Below are 22342 nucleotides of genomic sequence, written 5' to 3'. Positions count from 1 at the left end.
AACACATGAAACGTCGAATAAATAACTACGGTATGTTCTAAGGTTAATAAAATTCTTCTCTTTTGTGGCAAGTAGTATCGTCCTTATTTTTCCAGCAAGGTATCCACTCACAGAAGTGGTAACTCATTAGAGGACAAAACTTACCTCAGGAAAAGAGGCGAAAGTTTGTGTCTTAGAGTAACACTGAGGAGGCTTAGAAAGATAACCTGGGGGTGACAACAAGTTGCCAGCGTGGAAAGGGCAAACTTTTGCAGTAGGGGGAATCAAGCCGAATGAGACCCTTTATTGGTGGCAGGAGGTTATTCTATCAAACAGCCTAGAGTTGTTGTTGTTTTGATACCAGGCCACCTGAGCTGGAAGGAGAGTCTCTTTACTTATAAACCCACAAGAATAAAGGGGTTTATTTGGAGGCAACGGGAGAAGAGTGTGTGTGGCTTCACCTCTGGATTCTTGTGTCGCATTTTAGTAATAGAGATGGGGACATTCGTCGCAATGATGTTTTTTAACCCCTATCAAAATGATTCAAGTGCACAAAGCCCTCTCATGGGATGATATTACAATCACCTAAGAAGTTCTGAAAACTTTGCTTCTGAGGTAAACAGATTTGTTGTTGTTGTTTTATATACAGAAGCACCTATGTTGCCATCATGCAATAGTATCTAAATTGCTTTTTTTCCAAAAAGCACCAGCTCAAAGCAAGAAGAAAAACAACACACACACCCAGAAAATAACACCCTGGCTGTTGTTTTCATCAATTTTTTTGAAAATGTTTTTCAGATTTGAAGCAACAAATCGTGGGTGGCACCCAGCTGAGTCATACTCTGTTGATTTCAATGGTCTGCTCTGAGAATGATTTAGCTAGGTACCGCCCTATGTTTACAAACATAAGTGCTACAACTTAAACACTAAATAGATTCAAGTTCTTATATTTTTATTGATTTTTGAGATCTGAGGAGAAAAAAAGCAGCCCCCTCCTTAACAGGATAGGATCTGACTAGTCATACACAGAGTAGTTCCACTGGAATCAATGTATGCAAATTAATGGCAAAAAAGTCCATTTATTTCAATAGGTCAGAATCAAAGTTGGTATTCTGAAATCTGTAAACTACTGACAGCAATGTATTGAAACAGGACATACAAAACTCAATTTCTTTAGTAGTTTGAGTCTTTGAGATATTTCCCATTGCAAAATTTATCTGAGCATTTCACAAATGAAATGGGTTTTCGACCAATATTTCATTACACTAACTTCAATGGCATAAAAATTAACTGCAAAATAATAAAATCAGAAGTTCAGAAAGTGACCTTTCTGACACATTGGAGAAATGATACAATAAACCCTAACAATTAAATAACTCATAATGCTTTCTGGAATCCCCCCCCCCAAAAAAACCAACCCTATTTTAGAGTCACCAAGATTACTTACTATATATTAAACAAAAATCCTGGCTGTTCAAAAGATTCATTATCATTTCAAACAAATCAACAGGAAATGAAGTTGTGCAATTAAATAAGAATGCTTCATCCCATACTATATTCTGTTTGAATTGATGTCTTTAATTTCACTGTCCACAATGAGAAGGATGCAGGGTTAGACTTCCAGGTTGATTTTCTTCACAATTTGGATTTTTAATGACACTTTATACATAGATATGATACAGAAATGCATTCAACTCCTACTGTGCTCCTCTAGCATTCTTCATTTACAGGTGTGTGTGTGTGTGTGAGAGAGAGAGAGAGAGAGAGAGAGAGAGAGATCCTTGAAGACCTTCCCACCCACCCACAGAATTTTCCATAAAAATTGTAGTGTTCACAAAGATTATAGAGAGAGATCCTCCATTCTAATATAGTTAATTTTCCCCCAGTGATTTCCCCCATCTAGAATGTTGATTAATTTTATCTAATTTGTCCTGTTTCATTGCTCGGAATTTCTAGCTCAACAGTACAGATCTCGAGGGAGAATCCTGGGTCTTCACAACCGAAGGTCATGGGCTTCAGCAAAGATTCTATTGGCATGAAGATCTTACCATCCTGTTATTCAGAGGCTGAAGAGGCCGCCAGTTGTCCACCAAAGCACAATAGGGGTCACCTGCAGTGTTGCTAGATAGGCTACGAAGCTTTTCCATCTACAGAGAAGTAAAAAGATGTGAGGACCAACCTGGAGCCTGGCTAAAAATGAGATGTGTTAAGCACTGAGCAGACACATGGAATGCAGTTTCCTTAGAAAACTACCAGAGTCCGTTTGGGATGTACTTGCAACCAAACATGAAGGGATAAAGCCAGCAGAACCTGTTTCTAAATGACATAATTAAGGCTGATGGAGGGGCTTCAGTATGATTCATGATGTTGAACCCAGCAAACCCGCCAAAGTTCATTTGCGTTTTGTGCTCCAATGAAATTTTTAACCGAGAGCACGGGCGGATTTGGGTAATCTTTTGGCAATATGGCGCCCTGAGCGAGCCCAAAATTTGGCGCACCCAAATGGATCTTCTCGGAAAAGGAAGCTAGGAAAAATTGGGGCGGAAATATGAATCAAATGCTCTTTGGTGAGTCTCTCCCCTTCCCTCCCTAAATGTTTTCTTTTGTCAATAAAATTGAGACAGACAGGTATGTTAACGGCAGCAGAAGATAGTTAATGAAGAGAGAGCCTAACCACAAGCCAAACTTTGGCTGAGCTCCGCATGGTACAGGAATATAAAGGACTGCAGAGGACCAAAATGGTTGCAAGCTCCTTTCTAGGAGTCAGCACATTCACAAAGTCCCAATAAGATATAGTTTAGCTTATTGTGCTGTGTAAACCAGGTCTTAGTTTGGGGTTAATCCCCCTGTTACATTGTCAGAAGTTCTTTGAGGTGCATTATAAAGAATATTGGCTTGTTTGATTCTGTGGTTGGGTGAACAAATGCAAAAACTGAACTGAAACCCAAGATGATTTTCAGCCTTTTCTCATAGTTCTGATTCCTCAGCTTTAGAAATGTCCCAGCATTTCTCATGGCTGTTGTCAGCATTGAATTCATGCATGTTATTCCTGATTAACAGAGCAAAGCTTTCAGCAATCTGTATGTGGATGTAAAGGGACCCCTGACCATTAGGTCCAATCACGGACGACTCTGGGGTTGCGGCACTCATCACACTTTACTGGCCGAGGGAACCAGCGTACAGCTTCCAGGTCATGTGGCCAGCATGCCTGAGCCACTTCTGGCGAAACCAGAGCAACACATGGAAACACCATTTACCTTCCCGCCGGAGCGGTACCTATTTATCTACTTGCACTTTGATGTGCTTTCAAACTGCTAGGTTGGCAGGAGCTGGGACCGGGCAACGCGAGCTCACCCCATCGCGGGGATTCGAACCGCTGACCTTCCGATCGGCAAGCCCTAGGCTCAGTGGTTTAGACCACAGCACCACCCGCTGTGCATAAGGAAAGCTTACCTGGTCCACACTGACAGTGATCGGCTCTTTCAGAATAATCCAGGTAACACACTCATCACAAGGAGGCGTGGTGAAGGAGCCATGGTAGGTGAAGTAGGTCCGATTTTGAGGGAAAAGGATGGATGGATCAAAGTTTTGAAAAGGAACCTCTTTCCCCTTAAATAAATAAAAAGAGAAGCAATACTATTAAATCCAGCTGAAGATTTAGCTGAGGTCAGGGATAGGCATAACTAACACACACACACAAGGGCAAAAGATTTTGGATATAATATACAGTTGGCAGCATGGGGAAAATAATGGAAAGATGACTTTAAATTGACAGCATGTTATACGCTAAAAGAAAATTATATGAAGATGATGTACTGTTGGTACTTAACACCCAGTAAGTTAGCAAAAATGTATAGGACTAACTCAAATGTATGTTGGAAATGTAAGGAAAAAGATAAAGGAATTCTGGGAAATGATATGTAATGAACTTTTAAAAAATGTTTAAAATAACATTTGTTAAAAGACCAGAAGCCTTTCTCCTAGGAATGATAGTTGCAGATATACCAAAAGATTTGAGAAGACTATTTATGTATGCAACTACAGCTACAAGACTGCTGCTTGCCCAGCAGAGGAAAGAGGAAAAACTGCCAACAAAAGTGGACTGGCAGACAAAATTATTAGAGTTAGCAGAAATGGCAAGATTGACAGGGGAAAATCAGAAATCAGGAGGAACAAAACTTCAATAGGGAATGGGACAAATGTAGACTGTATTTAAAAGAACACTGTAATAATTTCAGCTCTTTGGCAGGCTTTCAGTAACTCTTGCAATGTTACAAAGACTTTGGGAATTTTGGAGGATGATAATGTGGAAGAATTATAATATGCAGTTGATTTATATATGTAAAGAACCCACAAAGGGAAGGAGGGAAGTCCTAAGATTTGGAAGATTGATTTTGAAATATAAATGTGGTAAATGTAAAATTTGTTTTGTAAAACCAATAAAAATTATTTCAAAAAAACAAAACAACTAACACACACACTTTTTGTGACCATTCCCCCCCCCCCCACACACACAAATGGGGTGGGAAAGATAAAAAACGATCACTCCAGTTTCTAAATGTAGGAGGAATGCACCCATTCCTTTAACTGTGTGTACACTCATCTGATAGTGGCTGAACCCAGTTCTTGGAAAAGCCACCCTGCTTCTAATCTTCAAGAGCCAAATGATTTATCTTGCTTCCCTTATGCCCCTTCTACACATCCACTTCTTCATCAACCCTTCTCTTATTTCTATTTTAACTTCCACCTGCCTCTCCTGTGTGTGGTCCCTGTGACTGGTTTGACAGTCCCCCTCTTTGTTTCCTTGGCAGATTATAGATGGTTGCTGTTTTGCAAGTGTGAGTCAGTTGTACCGTCAAGTTACCTTGGTCTTAATGGCTTCTATTTCTTCAATAATTCTTTTCATCTCTGGCTTAGGATCTTTCCCTACCTGTGACAGAGAAAGTACAAGATGAATGGCATGGAAGCTTATAAATCACAACCACATGCAGAATTGATCTTTAACCACCCCATCTGTTTGTTTAATTCTGAGAACATCTTGCACAGAAAAACAGCAAAAATCATGCCTGTTGGGTTTAAAAACAACAGAGAACAACATTTGGAACAATGTATTTGCCTGATTGTTCATTTGATTTGGTTTGCTGTCACTAAATTATGGTATAACATGAATGCAGCAACCTCTTGCTTCAGTGGGTGTGCTAGAGTTTCTAAAAGTATTTTCGAAGTCCACATGCAATACTGCTGAAAGAGAAAGTAACAGGAAACCTCTGTTGTAGGTACAGGTGGTGCATAAAGTCCTCTGGATCATGGCCGAGCTACACCATCTCATCCAACTTCCTACCTTCTGAGGCAAGTGAAGGATTCTGTAGAGATTTTCCTTGGAAATTCGAAAGAAGGGTGTAGTACCCTTTCTGTTGTTAAGCCACTTATAAACCAGCTGTTATTTACATAACCATTTCCACTGTTATTTCTTGCTGTAACAGCAAAATGCAAAAATAATAGGTTCATCCCTAGTAAGAATACTAAAATGGCACCTGCCGCTCATGGTTTTTGCAAGTTCCTTCAGTGAAAATAATCAGTTTGGGGTCGCTCTTGGGTTTTTGTTTGTTTTGAAAATATGTAGCCTGATTATTTAGGGCACTTCTAGTCCTTCAAAAGAGTTTTCATCAGTTGATCAACTCAATTAATCATCTAACCCTAAACTCATGTACTAGAAGGTCTTGTTGAATTCAGGTGAATTTACTTCCAAGTAAGCATGCACAGAGGTGCATAACAGAAAAAAAGCTGTGGGTTTCTAATTCTTATGTGATAAGAAGAAGAGCACAGTGGGGATGATTTAAATGATTTGCTTGACAGATTGTCTGTTTGACGTGTGTGTTAATTGTGTTCTGTTGGTATAATAAACTGTGGTGTGGTGGGAGGGGAGCTCAGGGGAAGACAGCTCCAGGACCTTTTTTTTTCAGAGCAGGATCGCCAGTGTCATCTGCCACAGTGCCAGGGTAATTAAACAGATTCTCAGGCCAACAAATGTGGTGATAACGGGGCTTTCAAGTATATTTGTGACTGAGTTACATGGTGCCAGTCAGAGAATGAATTTCAACGGCAACATTTATTTGAAAAATCTTTGCATTTCAACTGGCTGAAGCTCAATGTGTATTGCAAGCAGAATCTATACTGTCAGATGTAAGCCCCACTGGCAATCCTCCCAGGAAATTGTACATAAGATTCTAATTATGCTATGGACTGCTGCTCCCTCGTGCAAGCACCCACACACAAAGGATCAGTTTAGCTGTCTTAATTGTTGGACTCTCCTTAAGGGTGTGGGCTGGGGGTGCTGTCATGATGACCTCCTGCACTTCTTTGCTGAGACCCCACTGGTAACAAGGCAGTCCAAACCTAGTATAATCACACTTGCACATTCATGCAATACTGGGGTAGTGTGAGTAATATAAAAGGACATTGTTTCAGACAGACATACCGTAGAATTGTAGAGTTCGGAAGGGACCACAAGGGTCACCTAGTCCAACCCGCTGCAATGCAGGAATCTTTTGCCCAATGTGGCACTCGAACCCATGACCCTGAAATTAAGAGTCTCACACTCTACCGACTGAGCTACTTAGACAACAAGATTGCTAGGTATCGTAATATGTGTAAAGAAAGATAGAGCTTACTTTCAGAAGAATAGCCAAGATAGCCGCACCATCAGTTTTTCTCAGAGAATCTGCATAATTGCTATACTTAGGATTCCAATGCACCAAATGAATCTGGAAACAAGGAAAATCTATTATACTAGGGACTCTGTCCATGCTTGCTCACCCCCCATTAACCCCTTAGAGCCTCCCATTCCCACCCCCATGAAACTACTAAACTTTCACCTTCTGAAGCCCATTACTGAAGCCACTTCTCTCTTCTATTCTGCAGTCCTGCACTGAACCTGCTTGCACTTTCGCCCTCCATCTTTGGTGCAATTTATTAATTATTATTATTATTATTATTATTATTATTATTATTATACCCCACCCATCTGGCTGGGTTTCCCCAGCCACTCTGGGTATCTTACAGCACATTTAAAAAATTGTAAAGCATTAGACATTTCCCGATACAGGGTTGCTTTCAGATGTCTTCTAAAAGTCAGATAGTATTTTATGGGAGGGCGTTCTACAGGGCGGGTACCACTACTGAGAAGGCCCTCTGTCTTCTTCCCTGTAACTTCACTTCACTTCACGCAGTGAGGGAATCGCCAGAAGGCCCTCGGAGCTGGACCTCAGTGTCTGGGCTGAACGATGGGGGTGCAGCTGCCCCACAGCGCACAGAACACCCCAATTGTAAGCTTCTGCATCCTCCTGCTACCACACATTGCAACTACTAAGCACCCTTTTCACCTTCTTCCCAGCTATGAAGTCGCTACCCCCTCCTATTCTTCAGATACTTCCACACCCCTCCTTTTTATCTTCTCAACCCCATAAGCGTGCCTCCTATTCTTTCTCCTTTTTGCACACCCCATTTTCACAGCATCCTGTTCTCACGGGGGGGGGGGGGCAACCAGGTGGCTGTGAAAGACCCACAAGCAGGATCTGATCACAAGATCCCTCTGCCCATCTATGTTTTCCAGAAGCAGGCATTCAGAAGGGTAAGGCCTCTGACCATGGAGGCAGAGTATAGCCACTGGTAGCTTTATCCTCCATGATGCATTCTCTAGTGCACAAAAAACTCACCTCTCCTGCATGCCTTGTTGCATCCACCACATGCTCTGAGCCTTTGTCATCTGTAGAACCCCAGTGGATGAGAAGCTGACGCAGCCGGTAAGTACCCTCCAGTGGCCCTCCCCTGAGCACTGCAACAAAGAGGTCTCGATTAAAAGAAGGCTTTTCTGGGCTGAAACAAAAAGGGACAACCATGTACTGCATGGGCCTTTTCTTTTAGGGTTGATGAGCACCTCTTGCAAATATGGCCAATGTCAGAGAGGGCATCTCATCTTCTATCACCTGGCATCCTGGGGCAGCTACCATGGCCACAGCCATGCTGGCACGGCCTATCGCTGACACTTCTATCAGCACTGGATGACAGGGTCTAAACCAGGGGTCTAGCCACCATTTAAATTTCCTACAAAGCCCTGAAGCAACACTACATTGTGGGCATGGTGAAAAATTAAAACGGCAGCTAGACCCAGCTTCCTGGAGCACTGCTGTGGCATTTGCCAATTAAGCCAGCCCAACAAGATCCACTGAAGGACAAGTGGTCCCATCGGACCTGGAGCCATACACCTGGTGCCTACATCACTGTTATTACTACTCTGCCATCACTATATTGTTCGTAGAAATTAACGTTACTTGAATAAATGGTTGACCTTACGGAGATGCTGTATGTAATTTTGTTGCCCAGGAAAATCTTTTAATAAAAACAATTAATAATAATGGTTGGCCTTCTTGTAGCTTGGGAGTTGTCCAAAATTACAGCATAAACAAGGTTCAGATTTATCATCATCATGTTGTTGTTGTTGTTGTTGTTGTTGTTGTTGTTGTTGTTGTTTATATGCTGCCCATCTGACTGGGTTGCCCCAGTCACTCTGGGCTGCTCCCAACAAAATATTAAAAACACAATAAACTTCAAGCATTAAAAACTTCCCTATACATTCATAGCAACCTTCTTTGGTGGGTTTCTTTCCCACACACTAATATTAACCGTAGAAGGCTTCAAAGCAGCCCCAAGACATCAAACACCTGAACAGGAGCTAACAATAGCAAAACTCCATAAAGCCTCAGGGAAGACTGGAATGTTATACATGCAAAGGGACACACATTTATTCCCCCTTTCCTTGAGTTCAAAGCCAATCTAAAGGTTTAGAGACAGGGAGTGGTATAACTTTCTAGGACTATATCACTTAAAAATGAGCCAGTAATGCCTCTCCCTGCTGTTGTTTTAAAATCCCTACAAATGAAAAGCTAGCATGTCAGGAAGATTGCCAGATTAAACTGGAACCCTTCTCCCAGGCATCCTAACTCTGCAGTTTGCTGCAAAAGAACAATAATGTGGTCGCCATTTGCATTCTAAAGTGGTACAGTACCAAGAGACCCATGTCTGTTTGTTTAGTGGTCTTCGGATTTGATTTTTTAAAAAACAACCTCTTGGTCATGATATTTTGCCAATTGTAAGAACTCAAGTGTGCATCTAGTGATTATTTATTTGTGGGTTTTTAAGCTGCCTTGCAGGACACACGGTAATAATTTATGAAAGAATACATAGTGAACTACAAAGCAGTAACAATAAAAACACAGCAGTTAATTAAAGTGGGTTGAAATTAAAAAGTCTTAAGAGTTCTCTTCAGTGTCAGCCACGACAGAGCACTGCTGTACATATTTCCTTGAGGAGGGAATTCCACAAACACAGTGTCATCTTGAAGCATGAGGTTTACCAGTAGCACTGCTGGTGGCAATTAAGAACAGGAATTCTTGGTTGAGAACAATAATAGCTCACACTTGTCACTTGTGAGTTAATTACATGTCACTCTGTGGGCTTCGAGTGAAGCTGAGCCTTTGCCCAAAATTCACACCCCTCACCCATCTATAAATAGGCTCTGACTTCTATCTCAATGAAGAACCAGTTATAATGGCAAGGAAGGTACATTTCACATCACAGGAAATACTTCTGAAGTTCCTTCAAATAACCAATGTAGTTATTGACTAAAATTCCTTTCTCTCGTCACACACAAGTGTGTAATTTAATATGGCAGTGCTCCCCCCCTTAAAATAAACAAAAAAAAGAGGGGGGGACCAGCAAGTATCCATACTTATTTCCTTCCAGGCATGCCAATCAACCCCAAACTGCTGTGAAGTACAGTATCTTGAGCTCCCAAGTGGTGCAGAAATGGTGGGAAGTGCCTAATTTCTCCAGCAGGAGGAGAATTTGCCAACACTTTTTCAGGGAGCTTACCATTAGCAGTGGCAGCAACACGGCTTATGTCATTTCCCCACAAGGTTTTGTTTTGTTTTGTTTTGTTTTTGCAACTGTGTTGTCAGCCAAGCCACAATCTTATTGACTCCACAATGCCGCAGACCCAATGTCATCCCAGCAGCCATGCCCACACCTTTTGTGCATTGGGTTGGCATGGGAAGGAACTCCTGTTCACAGTATCCCTTGCATGCTAGCTGCGTGTTGCTGCCCATGGCAGGAGTGGGGCTAGCTTACATAAGTGTTATGGTCTCTCTCAGAAATCCTTTCAATGCATGGGTTCTCTGAACCTCCCTAGAAGGCCATCACTCATGGTGCAGATACATGTGAAGTCTTGTATGTCGATTTTAGCTCTGTGCACGCAATATTTTGAAAGCACATTTGGAACACTTCCCCCCCCCCTCAAATAATATAATTCTAAGTAGTTTGTTAAGGGTTGCCACAAATTGTAATTCTGTGAGGGCGAAACTACTGTGCCCAGAATTTCTTTAAGAGAAAGAAGGTGCTTCATACATGCTTTGAATGTATAGTGTGTACAGCCTCTGCCTTTGCTCAAAAGTGGGACTGCTGGCTCTTAAAGCATCATAGCAACTTGCAAAGCTCATTGGCCAGAGAACATAGCAAAACCAGAGTAACTACCGGCAGCATGAGCAACAATGCCTCTATCATACCTCCACCAGCTCTCTGAAGAAGTTATCGCCTGTTTCCAGTTACATTCCCCCCCCCCCCAGTATGAAACCCAACTCTGACCATCCTGCTTTTGCTTAAGAATAAAGGAGTTGCGACGGAACAGGTTTCCTACTATGAAAATGTCAAATGCCGATCTGCCAACTATTCTACAGTGGGAAATTCATATACGTATTTCTTAGTCATTCCTTATGGCATTGTCTCACTGAAGAAGAACCACCTAAAGTTCACTACCACAAGATTTAGGAATAACCACTAACTTGGTCAGCTTAAAAATGAGATAGGACAAATTCAAGGACTATGAGCCATGATGACTCTGAAAACCAGCTGCTGTGGGGCACATGTCCTAGTTGTGAGTCCCCAATAGGTGTCTGCTGTTGGGGCAGAATGCTGGACAAGGCTGACATCTGGTGAGATGCAGCAAGATTCTTCTTCTGGTAATAAGCAATCTTTCTCCATTATGGGGTTTTCGTTTTCACTATATTAAACAGATTTTTGTGCATGGAAGGATCTGTTGATTATACCCTTCTGGTGTGAATGCAAGTGTGTGACGGCATAGTCACATCAGCAAAAACAAAAACAAAAAAACCCTGGAGCTGGCAGCTTGCAATCTACTGTAAAATCAGTGGAAGAAAACATCTATTCTACCCAGTAGGTTGCAAGCAGGAGGGAAATTGATTCCTTTTTTCAAAAGGCAGATGCCACTGGGAGCCAGGTAAAAACAAAATCTATCAGGCAAGGAATGTTAGCCCTGTTTATATATAGTTATGGGGGAGAGCAGGTCTTATTGACGCAAAGCCTCACCTGTTGCCAGATTTATAGTGACAGGTGATAATCCACAAGTGAAAACAATGAAGCCAAGTTTTCCCCAAGATAAAAAATGATGGCCTTCCCATGCTGTTTAAGGATAAAAACAAAGTAACAGTATAGCACAGTTGGCTATGTCAGTAACGATGCATTAACAGGTCCAGAAATAAATAAACATTTGGTCGGCAGACTGTTTTGGCATATTCTTTGTCATTATTGTCAATAAAGTCAGCTATGTATGTTTGACAATGTGCAATTATATGGCTTGCATTTCCAAGAAGGAAATTTTTCACCTACAGCAAAACAACTGTCAATAGCAATGAGGCTTTTATTCTATGAAAGTTTGGAAGGGAGACATCACAGTCTCTACAAAGAGTGTGGAAGTTCTGGAAAACAGGGTGTTCTGCAAGAGAACCTCCTTCCTGACCTGCAATGCCCCTGTCCCACTGTTGTAACCCTGGGTCCCCTGAGATACTAAACTGGTCTTTATTTGCAGCCTAAAAAGGGAAAGGAACCCAAGTTTCCATAGCCAGAAAGCCGATAACCCAATGTACTGTAGCAATCCCAGAAGGCCTTTGTTTGAACAACGTTCAAGTTCTTTGACCTCCAGCAATAGCATGGAATTTCAAAGTTAATGCTAACACAGATCTTAAATCCTTTTGTGCTGGAGCACTGCTGGTCTCATGTCAGTGATTGATATCCTATGTGCTGGAATACCCAAGGATAAAGGCTGTGTTAAGCACAGGGCAAAAGGCTTAACGTTGACTTTTCTTTCTTTAGTTGGTATGGGGATGCCTGCACAAAGCAGCTCCCCTGCGGCTCAGCTGTGTCAATTCTTCTCATTCTGACTGGTATCCAGAGGTACCCACAGAGAAATAAATCACCAGCAACAAAAAGCAGTTATGTAAAGATCTCAGAGGCCCATATAAAGTGCGGGTGGCCTGGCTGTCATGGCTTCATGACAAATGAGGACACTCAGACACTGAAATGGATAGCGAAATTCCCACTAGGGTGATTGTGGTGTCCCCAAAGCCAGGACCTGGAACTCGATGCTCTGGTATACATGCCAAAGTTAGGGTATCACAACTACTAGAGTAGGACAACATCACAAAAGATGAACATTACATCAGTGCAACAGTAACATCAGAAAAACAACAACACTGCAAGCAGGTAGAATGTCACCAATGTTTAGGATCAGCATCCTTAAGGTCCTAATTCTTAAATATCCAAAGCAGTTTTATGAAGCCCCATGGAGCGCAATGATCCAAAGCATCCCTTGAGGATTACAGCTTAACAGTACAATTAAAACAAACAAACATAAAAAATTACTCAGCCTACAAGCCAAAGCCAGACATGTGTCAGTCTTCCGACATTTTTTTAAGCTGAATGGACTCAGAGCTTCCATCAGAAGTAAGGCGAACTTTCATGGTTTCATTTGACTTCACCCCTCCAGTGATGTACTGAGGAAGCCCTCCAGATTTTGCTGAACAACTCCCACCAGTCCCAGCTGGCATGACCAATGGCCAGTGATGAAGAGAATTGTGGTCCAGCAACATTTTGAGGGCCGTAAGTGAGCCATTGCTGGCAATGACTAAGGGAGGGGCATCACCTGAAGTGGTTTGTGAATGGCAGACGCACAGCTGAAAGCATGACGATGAGCAATGCAAAGCCCCCATCCCAATACAGTGAATGAATGCTGCTGAATCTACAACCCTACTGCTATTATCATATTTGGAACAGGACCTCATTGAACATCTATTCTATGGTTTGTACTATGTTCTCAGACTGGACTGTGATGAGACCCATGAGCTCTATGAGCACCACTATTTTAGAGACAGGAAATTAGACGCACGGATAATACATGTACAAAAAAACCTCAACTTCTTCTGAATATTCAAACTGGCCTTCAGAAGTAGGTTTAAGCTTGGTAAAACCAGATTGCCACAGCAAATATGCCCACAACAAATATCTGTGTTGATCTGTGAGATTATTGTCCAGGCCAGAGGCTACTGCTCGTTCTCTGCATTTTAATGCAGGTCACTCATCTTTTGTGCATAATGCATAAGATGGAGGGGGGGCATTCATTTAAGTAATTAAGTAATACACATTGTCATCTAAATATTTTTAAACCCTTCAGGTCCAGAGTCTGAAATTGCCTAACTGGACCACCAGAAGGCGGAAGAGCTATCACACAAGCATATCACAAAAGTACTTCGCCACCTTCCCTGGCTTGTAATCTATTTCTAGGTCCAATTCAAGGTGTTGGTTTGTGTTAAGGCTCTCCATAACGTGCAACTAGGGTACTGACAAAATGGCCTCTCTCCACCTGAACTTAGCCAAGGGTAGTCATATGGTGCCCTCCAGGGTTGGCCCACCCATGAAGTGCCGCTTTAGGTGGCAGAAGCCTCTGCTGGCACCCCAGCCATACCTCTGCCTCTGCCACTGGTGGAGAAGTGGTACCAGCAGGAGTGTCAATTTCCAGCAAGATCTCACCCAAATCTCACGGAGCATGAGAGAGCTCACAAAATTTCAGCGAGATTTTGCCAAAAATAGCTGCCGATGCCAGCACCACTTTCCTGCCGCCACCAGTGGAGGTGGGCATCGCAGAGGCAGTGCCAGCAGAGGCAGAGCAGAGTGGGACGTCATTCCCTCCCCCTGCTCATTGGGTATTCTGGCTGGGCCTGATGGGAACCGGAGTTCAGAAACATCCAGCACACCATATTGGCTACCCTTGAACTCACCAGACTTTCAAGTTATTCTTCAGGGGACTTTCTCTGATTGCCACCCACCCAGAGTGTGCTGCAGTGGGGGAGAGGGACTTTCCCATGGTGGCACCCCAATTGTGGAGTGTCCTCCTCACAGAGCTGCCCCTAGCACCTATCCTGATGTCGTTTTCATGCCTAGCAAAGACCTCTTCATTGTCCTGTGCTTCTAATCTATCTTAGTTTCAGGCTGTTTTTTATAAAGCTGCCCTGCCACAGTAAATCAATAAATCAAATAAATATATACATTGCTTAAGATCCCTGCATGCAAAAAAGTATGACGTAGGAGAGGATCTCTGCCATACACACACACACACACACACACACACACACACACTCACACGATATTAGTAGGGGTGCATACTGGTTAACTAGAAGTATTTGTAAGAGATAAAACTCTTAAGTTACCTGAGCGATCGAAAGTGTCATCAAATGAAACACGGCAAGTTTTCCCAGTGTTCATAATGGTCTTAGCTGCCCCTGGATCATAGCCAGTAAACCAAGGCAATAGAGCAGGGTCTTTGTGGGCATCCTTGGTCAGGATTGCAACAGGTGACTGATTAGTCCCTTTAGCCATCGGGTATGTTTCATGCCAGCGATCTGGCCCTAAGGGGGAAAGACAATAAGAGAGTGTCATGTTCTAAACATATGCTATAAGTCCTGCAAACACTGCACGGTACCCACTTTCACATTTGCTTAGCATTTGGCAGTCAGGGAGTGCAAACTTTAGTATCTTGCTCAGTTCTACAGGACCATGGTAAATTAGAAAGAATGGGCAGATTAACTTAAATTTAAAGGTTGACAACTGCAGTCATATATACCCTTAGCTGGTGACTTAGTGGGACTTACTTCTGAGTATATGTGCAGAACTGTGCTGGAAGAAACACAGCACATCCCCCCCCCAATTGCCATCATGGATTTTGATTATAATTATGATGGTAAGATTTCTTATCCATCCTTCACCACAAGATCTCAGGGCAGTTCACCACGCCTTAAAAATACAATAGTTAAAATAGTTAAAACATACTACAATCAAGAGAATAGGGTGGGTCCTAGTACATATATCTCAGGTGTCAGACACTAGGATACAGAGTGATTTATTATTTTATTGCATTGCATTGATATCTCACCTTTTTAATCCATAGATTAACCCCCACAACAACCTTGTGAGGTAGGTTAGACTGGGAGGATCTGTAGGGAAGGAGGTTGTCTTTCAGATATTTAGGGTATAAATTGTTTATACCTACTAATGTGAGTAGCTTGAACCGGACCCAGAAACAAAGTAGCATCCAGTGCAGCTGTTTAAAAACAGGGGCTATAGGAGTTATAAATACTAGCGAGGGCTTCAATCTGACTGCTGCATTTTGGACAAGTTTCCAAGTAGTCTCCAAGGAGTGCCCCACATAGAATGCATTCCAGTCATCCAGTCTAGAAGTTACCAAGTCTTCTTTGTCCAAAAGACGCCATAGATGGCCAACCAGACTTAGCTGGAAAAAGGCATTCCTGGTTACCGAAGACATCTGAGTCCCAAGTGACAAAGTTGGATCCAGGAGCTATGAACCTGCTTCTTCCAGGGGAGTATAACCCCATCCAGAACAGGCAGCCTCCCGCCTCCCAGATTTGAGAACTCAGAACACATAACACTTTTGCCTTTTCAGGTTTCAGCTTCAGTTTATTTGCCAACCTCCAGCTCCTAACTGTCTCCAAGCACCAGTCTAGGACTTCTGCTACCTCTCCTGATTCAGATAAAACAGAGAGCTAGAGTTGGGTGTCATTTGAAAATTAGCAGCACACACCCTACTCGGAATCTCCTGAAGTCAGATCCCAGTGGTTCAGATATATGTTAAATAGCTTGAGGGACAAGGAACAGGATGGCACAGGGCAACTCCCATGGCACTGAACGGTTGCGCCACATAATTGCTTTCTGGAAACGGCCCTGCAGGCAGGAGCAGAACCACTGAACTGCAGCTTCCTAAGTTTCTTCAAACTGTTTTATCCTCACAACTTCCCCACAATTTAAGTTAGGCTGCAAAGAGCAGGAACAAAATGACTCCTCTTCTAAAGCAGGCTGCTGAAGTGAAGAAAGCTTGGAGTAACCGGGAATGAATTTCTGTGTGGAAAGACTGTGAGCTCCCATTCAGTTCTGGTATTCAAAATAAAACCCTGGACTTCCAGTAACAACAACAAAAGTCTGTAGTCTGGCTATTCCTGCTCTACATACAACACCTTGAGTACAGTGTTAGAAACTGAAATATGAAAGCTAGGAGCTAAATGGCACCTTAAACCTAGGTTATGGGCGCAACAACAGGATGTCTAGACACACATTTTGTAACAGGAATACAAAGCTGAAAATGAATGAACTGCAGCTAAAATCTTATGTTCATTTTTCACATGGTCTGGTTATCATCTGAAGACTTCAGAAAAACAAAGCCATGCTTCCCCTGCTGGCCCCCCATATATTCTTAAGAGGGTCCCTTCTGCAGTCTTCAGAGAGTAACTGGAAATGGGGAGGCAGAAAAAGGTCCTCCTTTCCTTCCACTCTTCAGACAAGCCCTGAATTCTCCCTACACCCCTTTCCTTCATATAAATATATCTTTTTTGGCACCACAATTAACACACAAAGGCCTATACAACTGATGGCAGAGACACCCAGTTCACAAACCTAAGACTTAAGGGTCCTTCAATGACCCCACTCCAAAATTTGTTTTGATTTTAAGCATCACTGTGAGAGTCTGAGGTAGATAACACTTTAACATGCACTACTTAAACCATCATAACTAACTGGCTAGTATGTTTCAAATTAAAAGCACATCATACATTAACAGTACATTAAACAAGGCAACTAAAACCTAAACAAAACATCTTGGGCTTAAAAAGGAAAGGAAAGAAAGTTCTCAGGTCCCCAATCCATACATGTTTTGCTTGGGAGGAAGCCCCATTGAACTTGGTTGGAATTTACTTCTGAGTAATAGTGGCAATTTTAATCTTAAAGCTTAGGCGCAGAACTGCATCCAGAGCTCAGAAACTGCTCGTGTTTATGAAATTCCCTGTCACAAAATGTGCCTAGAACAATGGGAGTTTCGAATGCTGCTTGAGTACTGTGGAAGAAAGGTGGGGTGTAAAATTAAATATATGGGAGGAGAGAGAGAATTTTACTTAGCTATTTCCACAAAACTTAGCCAGAAAGCATAAATGAAAGCACAGAAAGGCTAGCTTTGATAAGTGCCACATTGCTTTGTTATAGAGTGCATTCTGGTATACAGGATATCCCAGCTTCAGTCCTTTGAAGCTCCAGCCTCCAGACCCTGGAGAATCACTGCCAGTCAGGGCAGACAAGAATAGAGGGACAAATATTCTGACCCATCATAAGACAGCTTCCTGAATACCTATAAAAATATGTCAGATCAGTCCCAGAATTTTGCTTATTTGTAGGTGGTGTTGAACTGCGTACCAGCCAATTCACGTAGCAGAATGAAAGTGAATTTGGTGTTGGTTTTGTAATGGTCTTTTTTTAGTGGTGAGTAGTGCCAGGAAAATTCACCAGAAAGCATGCAAACAATTGCTTCATGCAACATACAACCTCCCTGCAAACTTTGTGCTTGCAAATCAGGATGAATAGAAGCTATATCCATCTTCTTCAAGGCAGAAACAGGGGGACCTGCTGCCCCTCCAGATGTCCTTGGTCTCTAAATCCCACCAGCCCCAGCCAACATGGCCAATGGTCAGGCGTGATGGAAGCTGCATGCAGTCTGGGATAGCTCAGTTGGAAGAATAGGAGTCGCTTAATCTCAGGGTTGTGGGTTCGAGTCCCACATTGGGCAAAAAGATTCCTGCATTTGGACTAGGAGATCTTTGTGGTTCCATCCAACTCTACAATTCTGTGATCTGCAGGAAAGCCACGTCCCCGTCCCCACTTTCAAGGCGGCAAGGACACCAGTGCCAGCTGAAAGAGCTCAGTAGCTGCCCAAAAAGCTTGTGTCCAATTTTGCTAACCAGCGAGGGAAAGTCCATCAACAGAACATACCAAGGCTGACCCCAAAGCCCTGAGAATCCAATATAGAAAGAGATGCTATTGGGGAGCTCCATCGAAAACAAATAAATACCGGGCACCGGTGGGCAAGGAACAGCTTCTGCAGCTGGTGAGAGATGCTCGTTCCCGTTACCGAAACTCTGCTGCATCTCCTACCCGCTCCCCTCTTAGGCGGGGAGGAGGGCGCCGCCGTGGGAAGCCGCAAACTCTGGCTCCCCGGAGAGACCCGCGCCCCACTCACCATTGTCCTTTAAATATCCCCACGGCTGCAGGCTCATGGTCTCCGACGGGACGGTTCGCACTGCGGCTCCTCCGGCTGCGGTAGCCGCGACCGTCCCCTGCCAGGGCCATTTATAGGGCTCGGCCGAGTCCAGCCCTTAGACAGCAGAGGGGCGAGAAGGGCGATGCTCGCTGGGGGCGGAGAGGGAGGAGGAGCCCCAGGCGGGTAGGAGCCCTCGAGGTGCGGGGAAGAGGGAAGCGCCGTCCGAGCGACGGGGATCTCCTCCCCCCCCCCTCTCATTCGCCTCTATTCAGAAATAGTTGTGGGGTCTTGGTCATTGGAAGGGGATTGAATGGCTGTAGGCTGTCGTTGAATTCGAATTATTTCTCAAGCGAGGCATTGTAGTGCCTTTTAATCTAGAGTTCTAGACAATCCTCTCTTTTATTAGCTATAACGGGGGAAGCATCCTTCCGAGTCAAAGTAGATTTTATAAACGGGAGGCGTCATGTGAAGACAGGAAAATTGAGAGCTGCCAATTTATACTGCCATTTGACGTTAATTTGAACTGGGCAGTTTCCCCGTTTTGCCCAAAACTTATTATGTGAAGTTATTTCCACGCTAAGAGTTGTTTTAGCAGCACTGTGCACTCATGGTTCACCCTCTATAAGCTACATAACTTTAACATTTCAGCAGGTATCTCCCCCCCCCCCCCAATCTTCCCTCATGTTACCAGTGCTGGATTTAAGAATAAGCTAAACAAGCTATAGCTTAGGGCTGCACTTTCTTGGGGTCCCCCAAAAAATTTAAAGAGAAAAAACCTGGATGTACATTTCCAAAATATAAGATAAAAACATAATAAAACCTACATACAGCAGCAGTGTTTTGTGTTGTGTAGGCTCCTATTATGTAAATAATGTGCCCCGCCAGCTAACCCGCTCCCTAAAATATTTGACACAAAAAACAGCGACAATTTGTTGTTGACAAAGGACAGCTGAACATATAAAGGGCCCCATTACCTTCAGTAGCTTAGGGCCTTACCAAACCTAAATCCTGCCCTGCATGTTGCCCACAGTTTTCCACATTAACGGCCTCAGGACATCATTTTTTAAAAAACATTTGAGATCCTGCTGTCTATGCTTGTCTGTGTCTGCAAAAGTTCTGGGGCGGTCACACTGCTTCATTTCCATTCACTGCACCTCCTGTAACTTCTTGCTGAAATCTCCTAATGTTCCATACTACAAATCCTCTGAATTTTATTTACACACACACACACACACACACACACACCACACACTTTAGTTGCACTATAGCCCCTCCAGACAGAATTGTGGAAGCATCACAGAGCAACTAATAAAGCAGAGTAAATTCACTGCTGGTTGTACTATCAATGTGTCAAGAACATATTGCAAAATACTCTTGCAATGAAATACTACTTTGAATTGGGGCCCCCATATGAAAGTAGCCACAGCAAGTATATACTCTGTAGATTCCCACTGACCTATAAAATGCGAACACAACAAATAATGCAATGTTGGCATCCATCTGTCTCAGGAGACCATGGAAGAGTGCACCTTCAGAGGTAAAGTCAACCCATTGGAGAGTTACAGTGCCTGCTGTGGCTGTAGAGACTGATACAGGAGAGAAATGTTTTGTTGCAACTGGGGCAGATGAAGGCTTCTGGTTTTGTTGCTACAGGTGCACCATTTTAATGGTACATTGTACTACATCAACTGTCACTATTGCAGAGATCACTATGAAGCAGTCTGACATAATGCATTCAACTCAGCAAGTTAAAGGAAATCAACCAAGGACCACCAACCCCAGAGGCGTCTTTACCATAGGGCCTAGTGGCGCGTTGCGCCAGGGCGCCAAACTCTCGGGGGCGCCGGCGGGGCGCAACCAGCCACTAATCCCTATGGCTCTGCCGCCTCCGCCTCCACCTCTCCCTTGGCTGCAGGAATCAGCAGGCTGTCGTCAGGCAGCGGAGAAGGAGGTGGCGCCACGGAGCCTCGCAAGTGAGCGCGGGGTTCCGGCTGTCTGGCCAGGACTCTGCGCCGCGCCTCCTTCTCCTTTCCCCCGCGCTGTGTGCGCACTGGTGGTGAAGCCTCTCCGGAGGCCGTGCTCTCCCCTTCCCGGCCCTGCGGCTCTCCGCGTGGCGATGGGTCAGCTGAGGTAGAATCTTGAGGCCTCCCGGTGAGGGGGAGGCGGTGAGCGTGGCGGGCCTGTTGCGGGACGCGGTGGAGGAGGAGGAGGATGGGGCACCGTGGTCGGGGCCTGGCGGGAAGGCGCTGGCGGGAAGGCACCACGCTCCCCAGGAGGCTTCGGTGCTGCTCTTCCCCGGCCAAGGCAGATAAGGGATGGGCCTCCTGCACTACCCAAACATGCACAGCTGAGGAAAGGGCAGGTGAGGTGGCAGGCGTGCATGTGGGAGGGTGGGGGGCGGGCGCCCTAGGGATCCCTGCACCAGGGTGCGAGATAAGCTTAAGACGATACTGATCTGCCCCACTGCCTGGCTGGCTCTGCTACCTCCCCCCCCCCCCAAAAAAAAATCTACTCACCTCCTCTTCCTCTGCTCCCTTGGGTAGACAAGTTTGTTGCATGAGAGCTCCAAATGAACTTTAACTGCACAGCTTGAATTCGCTGGTATGTGATTTAATCCCACCTGGAAAATAGCAGCAGTCTGGAATCATCTACCAACAACAGAAGTTGGCTGAGGAGGAGGAGCCACTGTCACCATGTAGAGCCAGGAGGGTTGACAGAGGCAGGGGGAGATCAAGGCAACGGAGGGGGGGGGGGTTCACCCTCCTTCATTCATTTGTATCCAGAGAAATGAATGAGGCGGTCTATGGAGGATTATCTTCACTGCTTGTTGGGACTCAGGGCTCAGAGCACACAGAACAACTGTAGATGTGAAAAGAGGAGCCTGATTTCTTTCTTTTTAAAATATATCTTTTATTAAAGATTTCTTAGTTTACAAAAATATGTGCATTGTCTCTTTTTCAAGTTGTGTTTTCTACAGATGAGTTTCATTTGTTGTGAGACATTAGCGTTGCATGCAGTGTTAGGTTGGGAAGGAAAGAGGGGGAAATTGTGAGTGGGGTGGGGTGGGGTGGCAATGCTTCTTCTACTTAGTGTATGTGTGGGGTTTTGTGTCAGCCTCACTTTTGTGGGTTCTCTTACTATTCGCTTGTTGTGTTTTCTTGGTGGTGAGAGAGGTTGGGGGGTGGCCTAGGGGGTGGTTGGCTGTCGTGAGATTTGTTTTTGTGGGGAGTGTGTGTTTTTGGATCAGGTTAGCCATATTGATTCATACATATACTGTTAGCGGATTCTTGTTGTCTTGTTGGGCTGTGTATGTGAAAAAGGGGAACCATACCAGGGTGAAGGAGTCTTCTTCTATTTGTCCCCTTGTCAGTTTCACTTTATTGGTTAGTTTTTTCTGATAAGGCTGTTTCCCATACTATTTGATACCATTGGTCAGGAGCTGGATTTCTTTGGAGAGTATTTCCTTGAAGGAAGAGGTCAGGAAATGGTCTTGTGAACAAAAAAAACTTCCTAAAGAACAGAAAGGCAGCACTAGAGTGCACTTAGGTGAGGTGAACACGAAACCGAATCCCCACCCTGCACCCTTAGCATCCTAAAGGGCAAGCCTATTGAACCCAATGAGACTTAATCTCTGAGTAAGCACATATAAGATTGCACTTCAGTTTCAGAGGATGACCTGATCGTGTCCACCCTCAAATCAAAGCAGTGGCATCTGTATTAACAGTGCCATTCTCTCAGCAACATCTGATGCCATAGCTGGAAGTGGCAAGAGTCCTTTGATCAGGCTGCAAAGTGACATGGGCGATCATCAATATATCACATGGAGAAGCACTGACACATCCCACCCTCTGCCCTCTCCTGACTCCT

The 22342-nt window shown here is 43.9% G+C and overlaps 1 protein-coding gene across 2 annotated transcripts; it reads right to left on the bottom strand.

The window, feature by feature from the left end:
- Window positions 1–914: 914 nt before the first annotated feature.
- LOC118090073 (carbonic anhydrase 3-like) lies at window positions 915–21095 on the bottom strand. Of its 2 annotated transcripts, none has more exons than XM_088675675.1 (7): window positions 20992–21095; window positions 14592–14789; window positions 7695–7813; window positions 6651–6743; window positions 4844–4909; window positions 3433–3588; window positions 915–2126 (listed from the first exon to the last, which is right to left on the bottom strand). In XM_088675675.1, the coding sequence occupies exons 2-7, from the start codon at window positions 14758–14760 to the stop codon at window positions 2007–2009; spliced, it is 723 nt and encodes a 240-aa protein (XP_088531801.1). In that variant the 5' UTR covers window positions 14761–14789; window positions 20992–21095; the 3' UTR covers window positions 915–2006. The 2 variants fall into 2 exon arrangements, with proteins under 2 accessions (XP_088531801.1, XP_034981293.3); XM_035125402.3 differs by lacking the exon at window positions 20992–21095 and adding an exon at window positions 18455–18536.
- Window positions 21096–22342: the final 1247 nt, after the last annotated feature.

This window comes from Zootoca vivipara, chromosome 8, assembly GCF_965207765.1.
Source record: "Zootoca vivipara chromosome 8, rZooViv2.hap1.1, whole genome shotgun sequence".
In the NCBI taxonomy this organism is placed as follows: Eukaryota; Metazoa; Chordata; class Lepidosauria; order Squamata; family Lacertidae; genus Zootoca; species Zootoca vivipara.
This window is presented reverse-complemented; position numbering and strand designations above follow the sequence as displayed.